The sequence below is a fragment of the Epinephelus moara genome, chromosome 11, assembly GCF_006386435.1.
Source record: "Epinephelus moara isolate mb chromosome 11, YSFRI_EMoa_1.0, whole genome shotgun sequence".
NCBI lineage: Eukaryota > Metazoa > Chordata > Actinopteri > Perciformes > Serranidae > Epinephelus > Epinephelus moara.
The window spans coordinates 24,721,085-24,729,840 of NC_065516.1; the positions used below are offsets into that span (position 1 = coordinate 24,721,085).

General features: G+C 40.9%; 1 protein-coding gene across 1 annotated transcript in view; it reads right to left on the reverse strand.

Moving 5' to 3' along the window:
* Positions 1-5,614: 5,614 nt before the first annotated feature.
* LOC126397788 (trichohyalin) overlaps positions 5,615-8,756 on the reverse strand; it is a 118,133-nt gene continuing 114,991 nt past the window's right edge. The window contains exon 28 of the mRNA XM_050056745.1: positions 5,615-7,041. Coding sequence (XP_049912702.1) covers positions 6,682-7,041 — 360 coding nt within the window. The 3' untranslated portion in view covers positions 5,615-6,681. The remainder of the gene's footprint in view (positions 7,042-8,756) is intronic.

Sequence of the window (8,756 nt, forward strand, 5' to 3'; positions counted from 1 at the left end):
CGGTCTTACTAAAAAGGTTCCGCCAATATGACTACCCTACGAGGTGGATAATTGGGCACCTCGGATCGACTCGCCAATCTGGCTGTGTGTGTCTAAACGCTCGCAGCTGGCCGGCAAATGGCCAAACATTCGCCGAAAATCTGGCAGTGTAAAAGGGGCTACAGTCTTTGAATTGCATTTGTGTGAAGTTGTTCTCTGCAAACAAGCTTTTGATAAACTTTTTTTGGCAACTTTGTCGTCCAGTCTCTGCCCCAAACTTTTTTGGATTGTTTTAAATGTCAACAGGAGAATCTGGGTTCATGCTCCTTTATTGACAACAGTGCATCCCTCCCAGCTCCTGAGTGCTATTTAGCCAACCCTGCAGTCTGACCTTCCTACAGGGATCAGCAGAGTATCACACATTGTTAGCTCCAGACTAGCTTATCGCACTGTTCATCTATCAGTTCAAGTGCTTTGGGGTATTGTAGTCCCTGCTTTTTATCTGCGAACTCTTTTCCAGGTTTACTTTTGTTGTTCCTCCTACTTTCCTTTCATGAATCCCCCTGAAGTCTTTCCCCAGCTCCACAAGACTCAATCGCTTTTCAAACTTTTCCATTCTTTGCATTTCACCATGTTTCAAGTTTCATGTGTGTCTGATGTACAAAGCTAGGCCCAAGAAAATGACAGAGGAAGCACTGTACTTGCACTGTTTGGTGCCAAATACAGCATTGGAAGTCGCAACTACAGTAAAAACTAATTAAACTGCCAATTAGGAAGACAGATCCAATCAGTCAGCCAACTAAGGAGCCAGACAACCTAATGCAGAAGCATTGTATTCTCATTCTGCAGCCAATCAGAGTCGTACTTGCACTCCAGGACGCAGTGTACCTACATCCTCTTATCCAATAAAAGCACTGACACTCCACAGTTACTCTCAAGACTGACTAATACCTACTATAAAAGAGCTGTACTTGCACCAATGAGAAAGTATCTCTTCACTTTAATATTTTTCTTTCCACTCAGAAATGGGCTGAGTCACACTGAATAGTATTGGTTAAGACCACTTCAAGTCCTCCGCTGGGATATTTGAGGTTGCAGCTGTTTGCGATGTTGTGTTTTTAATGGAATACAAATAAGCATGATTCTGGCAATGCACAAGGTTCAATTCCTGTGCCGCAGATGAAATCACTACACAACAATGTAAACTACAATTGTTTAAACATATTTAATAACTTTACAATTTGATACCAAGTTAGGTTTTATTCCAGTGACATTATCATAGTTATTGAATACAAATTTTGCACATGTGTTTTTAGTCATCTGGATATTTGTTCATTTTTCTGTGCAACATTTGATGCTGTGGCAAGGCAGAGCACAGCAAGGCAAAATACCTGAAAGAATAAATGAGGTGGAGCCAAAACTACAATACAGCTGGACGTTTTTGTCCATGGAGAAAAAAACAATTTTTCCTACCCTTTCAGTGTCGGATTTCATTTAGTAAATATTGATATTGAGTGAAGGATTAATGCTGTAGTGGTTGTAGGCAGGCCGTTCTCATTTGCAACTCGTCAAATATTGCTGCTTTGTCAGTGATTTTGGTGTCAGACACCGACGCAAAAAGGCACCTTTTGTGGCTATATGATATGCCACCGAGCAGTGTAAGGGGCCGAACACATGCTGTGTTTTTTGCGGGCTCAAGCGACAGAGCGACACCGTTGCTACACACTTATAAACAGTTAAGTATTTAAGGTTGCTTAATAACCTCAGACGCAACCTGTCGCCGCGCTCTTGAAAGCTGGCTCAAAAGAAGCACAAAAGTAGCGCCCAGTGCTTGACCACGTTTTCTCGGCGGTTAAAGATGACCCTAAGTTTATAATGCTACCCAGCGGTGTATCATAACACCACAAATAGTGTGTCAGTTTGAAACACCGTCATTGACAGTGTAATATAAAAAGTTGGAAATTTGCGGGAGGGAAGGTGGATGTCTCAAAGACACCCCGGACTTTCACCCAGGAGGCCGCTGTTTGCTTCCCTGTACAGGCTGAGCCAAACCATGATGTTTTTTCCAAACTAAACATGTACTTTTGTTGCACAATTTCCTGTGACATGGAAGTGTATTTCAAAAAGACACAATGCATGTAACAAGCGTAAATGGACACAGTGTCGCAGGAGGATATCTAGCACATCAAATGTAGACGTGAAAGTCCACTGACCAAGCAGTGACATTTGACAAGTTGGGATGTAAACATGTTGCTGTAGGCTGTAGAGGCCATATAAATGTTTACAGATGAGAAATTTGATTTGTCACTGATTGACTCGTTAATATGTGACAAAGTAAAAGACAACATGTAGGTAATTGTGTGATAAGTGTGTGTGTTGGTGGAGAGTTGAAGGCTTCTGCTGGGACATTTTGTCAGTGTGAAACTGAATCTCTGCCCACAGCCTAAAACCACCTACACCAACAGAATGTCAGCATTTTGCTATAGTGTGGCTGTAAAGTCTAAAAAAGGTAACCACATAACAAACTCCCACCTTTTTAAAAGTGAAACATTGTGTGAATAACTGTCTCCCTTTTTTTCTCTTTTTTTGAGTGACCTAACTTGAAGAGGTGACATGTTGCCAGCACTCCTGTCAGTTTTCTTTCTTTCTCACCCTCTGTTGCTGTTCTGTCGTTTTCTGCTCGTGGTGTGACAGAAAGTCATTGTAACAGTGGCAGAATACCGGGCTGGTCCACATTTTTCACATGACAAAGGGGCCGTTCAAGGTTACAGAAGCAAATTAGACACAAATATTTTAATTTTAACACACTAAATACTTCATTTTGGAATTTTAACACCACTAAATTCATAGCATTGAAATATTCTAAACTGAAATCCATGTGTGTGTATTTATTTGTTCTGAATTTACATTTTTCAAATTAAAATGTGACATTATTTTATTTGGATGTAAAAAGCTTAATTTGGATTTATGTATTTTTAAATATTCACACATTTTTATCTAAAAATTCAAGATTCAGAAATTCACACACGCACACAAAAACAAACAAACAAACAAATATTCTGGTTGCTCAAATTTGATTGGTCAAATTCATATCTAAAAATTCATGCTAAAAACAATAAAGTAAGACAAATTCAATTACAAAAATTCAATTTGAAAAATTTTCAATTCTCACTTGAACTTTCTTGGATCACATGACTGACAGTCCGTGCTATGATAGGCCAAAAGTTGGTTTAATTGCCTTCAGGATCGGATTTGTCTTGAGTAAGCCGTTGCTTTTTCAAGTTTTTTAAATTAAAATTTTAGATCTGAATTTGATCGATCAAATTTGATCTACCTGAAATTATTTTTTTTAAATTCTGAAACTTAAGTTTTTGGAGTTTCTGAACACTGAAAAATAAATATATACAAATTCAGCTTTTGAAATTGCAAATCAAAAAATTTCATACTTTTTTCATTTTCATAGAGTGCCAAATTGATCACATACATGGTTTTCAAAGTAAAATATTTCAATGCTATGAATTTAGTGGTATCAAAATTTCAATATTAAGTATTTATTGTTAAAAAATATTTATTTGCTTCCATACAAAAAGTTGAATATAAGGTTGTCAGCAGATAATAACCCACTTGCTGTACATTAACCTGCTTATTGCATCATTACTTACTAAACAAATCAATAATTTGACACAAACTATTGATTTTAAAATGATTTTATTGACTTTTAAATAAGTTTATTTATTCTGCTAAGCATCTATGATGAGAACTGCATCATAGCAACACTTGTTCATAGCACTGGTCTGCGATTCGGAAATAACAGACTGTAGAGTGCCGTAATTGACCAGTCAGAATTGAGTATTCAACAAAGCCATGTAATAAATTAAGGTGGCGGAAATGTAAAAAGCTGCTGTATATACTCGAGGTGGTCCAACATCTACACACAGCCAAAGCAGCTGTTACAATTTTGCTGTTGCAACAATCTGGAATCCCCCAGTTCTATGGATTAAAACTTTTAGTTCAATTGAAACAAAGAAATCAGATGAAGAAAGAAATCTATTTGCTTCTTTTAATAAGTGTAATGAGTTTCTACAAGAATCTCACAGCTAATTATGAGCCTGGCAAATTATAGAGATGTGATATAACAAATTAACATAAAATGTCTTCTGTAATTAACTTATCTCGGTGGGTTTATTATCATTGCAAATCGTCTCCATGAACCATCCTGGTACGGTCTATCTCCACCCATCTGGTACTCCAACTCAGTTAAAGCAAACACTAAGAGCCATTTACAGACTATTTGTTGCAAAGCTGCTTACGACACGGGCTGTGAAATGCAAGTTTTTTGTGTGTGATTATTAGCATGGGCAACCACACAGAGACCTACAGGGAAGCCCAGACTGGAGCTGATAACAAACACACAAACACACATCATAGGCACAAGCACCCCAATCATTTGTATCTTGAAATAGGGATCAAATAATGCCTCGTAAACACTGTAATGAGCGCCGTGATGATCAACAGCTACTCTGTCTCTCTTTCTCCGTCTCTCGTGGTTGAGGGCCCACACTGTTCACAAACAGCCCGACGCTAATTTGGGATGAAAAGAAAAATACTGACTTGCAATATTTTGCTGGTTTACCACAGATTTCCAAGGGACCACACATACAGCAGTGAAGTACCACCCACTCTCATTTGATGAAATTAGGTTAGGAAGGAGCCTGTTCTGTGCTTTCCGCCTTTGTGAGAGAAGAGCTCATGGTGTGGAAATTAAGAGCCTGTATGTGCTCGTGTGTGCGAACGTGTGCATTTGTGTTTGTGTGTGTGAGAGGCTGACTAATCCCTCCACAGAGCTGAAACGAGTTAAAAACACATCAAAGGGAAGCTTAACCTCTGTGAAACCTCACCGGGTTTTCAAGAACAACAAATGATCATTCTCCTCATTGTTTCCAGGGGGACTCTTTTCACCGCTGCGCCGCTGACTTTTCCCTCAGTCCTGGGAGTTTTCAAAAAAAGCCTGTGGTTTCATTTTTAATGACTGCGCCGTTTGCGTTAGCGCGTGTGTGTTTGTGAAAGAATATGAATGCGTGTGGATGTGTGAGTGGGTGCACGCGTGTGTGTTTGCACATAAAAGAAGGGTATTTTTGAGTGTGACATGGCAAATGAGGAAAACCAAGCTAACAAGGACATGCAGTACGACTTGGAATCATTAAAATGTACTACATCCTGACCGGCTATACAACAGCTATGTATGTACAGAACCAATGAAGGATAAAAAAAAGGGGGGTTTGAAGACAGGTGGGGGAGTGTGGGGGACAGGTGGGGGGGAGACAGCGAGAGAAAATGGCACGATGAGGAAGCCAATTGTGGTCTGGGACCTGCTTTCCCCCAGAATTCTCATTATCACAGCATAACAGTGCTCCTTCTGTTTAAGTTCAGATGTTTGCATGCCTCTTTTTCTTGCCGTTGCTTGTGTGAATGTGAAAAAGTGCTCTCGTTCAACCAGTACAAACATATAAAAAGAGCCACGAGTCACCAGTAGATGCTCATGGAAAGACAGCAGGTCAATTTGGTGCGAGTCTGCCGTCGCCCCTGCTCCAAAACCACATTTCGGATCATTTATTTTGCTGGTTACCAATGTGGCAACATCTTTGTGTGTCCCAGCAGTCATGTAAAACTGTAAAAAAAAAAAAAAGAAAAAGGAAAAAAAAAAAGCATAACGTTAACAGGTAGCATTGCTAGCCTGTTGTGAAGATTGCTGGCATACTGACAGATGAAATAAAAACGGGGAGGACCGAGGTACGACCACTTACAAATGCATCTGTTTTTATTTTTCCCGTCTTTACAACGCGGGGGCTCGAAAACAGCAACAGAGAGAAATCAATAAATAGTTTTTAAAGTATAAAACAAAATATAAAACAACGTCTACGACAATAAACATCTAATATACTCAATCACACACGAGCACACGCTCACCCGCAGGCACTTACACAGAGACAGAAGCACGCAGACACATAATGTACTCGCACATAGAGACACACGGCCACAGTCACCGCAGTAGATGCAGGACACATGGCGCACAGCTGCGGCGTAATCAGAGACTGTGTTACAGCCGTCCACATCCACATCTGAGGTATGTCTGTGGATACTGATGATGTGCCATCCCTCATTTATCCAACGCACAACTCTCTCTTGTGCAGTGTGAGACACATTCATCAACACTAAAGAATTTGCAGTTAGTCACTTGTTCTGTTTAGCTCATTTGCCTATTTAAGTTGAGTGAAATTGATTATAGCTCATCCGAAATGTCGGAATTTTTAAATAAGTGCAGGCAAAAAATATTTTAGTGCTTAGTGCTACAGTCTTCTTGCAAAACAAGATCATTATTTGAGGAAGTATTTGCTAATGTTATAAGCTACCACTGCTCAGAGCAGGATGCAGTCAATTGCTTTTTTATGTTAAGTGTCAGATTTTAAATCTGTAAAAAAATATGTGTTCTTGGAATAAATCTCTTCATGGCACAGTACTCGAGAGTTGATTTTTGATGATTTGAGGGAATTCCATCATTCGCTGCTTCTGGAGCTGCCCTCGGGCAAAAAGCACCCTGGGACTTGACTTTGACCTGCAGGACATTAACCTCATACTGAGTCCACTCCCTGGTGAGGAGCTGGGGGTCAAGAAGTCATGACAGGTCAAAGTCTTCAGGGGGCTTCATTTGTTCAGATCCTGGTTTGTCCTCCCAGACCGAGCATCTTCCAGAGAGGTGATAGGCCTAATCCAGAACGCTTCACCCAAAGCCTCGGACTCACCTGGTCTCCCCAGCCCGGCTCTGCTCACCTTGGTTTGGGTTAGAATCCTGTCGTGGGTGTCCCCTGTCGCTGGGTCCAGGCTCAGGGGATGAGGGAGGCGGAGGGATGAGGGAAGGGAGGTGGAGGGAGGAGGTGGGCGGGCACTGAGGGAGAGGGGGAGGTGGACAGAGGAGCACTGCTGGGATGTGGGAGGAGGACGCATGGACCTCTCCTCCTCCAGCTGCCTACGCAACCGCTTATTCTCCCTGCCCAGGGAGTTCAACTGGAGAGAGAAAGACAGACACATTGAGGGAGACATATGCACGGAGGAAGACAAAGAGAATAACAATAGTTTTAAAAGAAAATCTTCACGTGTGACCGTGAAACAGAAGGAGCAGAGAAGAGGGGGCGATATTCAGCGAAGTTTCAAGGAAGTTATAACATCACACCCGTTTAGTTAAATCAACCACATTACAAACTTAATTTGAAGTTGCCAATAAATATCAACCATCAAAAGTCAACAGCTATCAAGTTGATGAAGTAGCTGACATCCCATTATGTGCTTAATTCATCTTTCACAGTTACTTTCATGCCTGTTGACACAGAAATGCGAGTGGAAAATTGCGAGGGGGGTTTTCGGGAGAGCATTGTGTTCACAGTTTGAAATGGTTGCAAGTGGGAGTCATGCGACGGTGTAAATTTCTACATGAAAACAACCAATTTGAGCGATCATTAGAGGTCGATTTGACACAAAATCATCCGTGACAAAAAACAAATCGCACGTCGTCAGAACATGATTGGGCTCCCTGAAACACAATTACAGACTAGCTAAATTGAGGGTGTTTTATTTTTTGACGGGGACATTTGGGTAAAGGCGGGGAGGAGTGTGAGTTAAAAAGTGGCTTTAAATGCAAAAAAAATAAATAAAACGCATTTACATTTGGTGTACAAGCGTGGTAATTATATGCAAAATGTGCCAGTCTAAAAATTGTAATAAGGCAGATAAAAGAGAATAAAAGATTTGAAATAATGTATTTTTAGCGATGAGCAAGAGTAAAATAAGAAATTAAAGGTTGGAGAGACAAAGAGACACGTCGGGTAATGACAGTTGCACTCATCCACATCTGTTTTTTAGTGTGTGTGCGTCTGTGTGAACGCTGCGGTTCAAGAATGATGTCACATCGACATGTCTGGCCATGTGTGTTCGTGTGCATATGTGTGTGTGTGTGTGTGTGTGTGTGTGTGTTAGGGGGGGAGAGAAAAACACAAACGGAGATGAGACAGACACATTTCCGGATGGTTCTGCTAACATTACCCTTCCAGACGCAGTGCTCACACACACACACACACACACACACACGCTCAATAAATCTGAGCAAATGTATTACATCTCATGACTAGAAATAGCAAGGTCTTAGGCTTAACCCTCAAAGAGCCAATGACATGTCGATGTGTCAAAACTATCCTAAGACGCTTAAAGAGTATTTACTATCTTCAACAGGCAAACATCCCTCAACGTGTTCATTTCATGTTGTGCCAAAAGCAATAGAATTTCCAGATGAAAAACACTGAGGTTGACATTTGTAATTAACCGTATATTCAAGGGGACCTGTTTAATTTTCCTCGTCTTTGGTGGCTCTGGATGCTTCCCTAATTGCAAAGGAGGAGGGGGGGGCGGGGTGGGGGTGGGGGGGGGGGGTGGAAATTAAAAATCACAGCTTGTCTCCTCAACCTTCACATATTGCGGGTGAACTGGTGGGCATACGTTTGGATGAAAAGGATGCGTGTAAGTGGGTGGGGGGTGAGGGGGAGAAAGGGATAGACAGAAAGACACGGAGGGGGGTTTGTGTTTCATTGCTGGTGCGTGAGTGTGTTTGCATTTTTTCATTTGTATAGCTGGGTTTCCATTCAAGTATTTTAATACAAATTATGAAAATTACTGAGCTAGAAAAGCTGAATACAGACGGCAAACTTTGAATATAATTCGTCTCGTTGGCA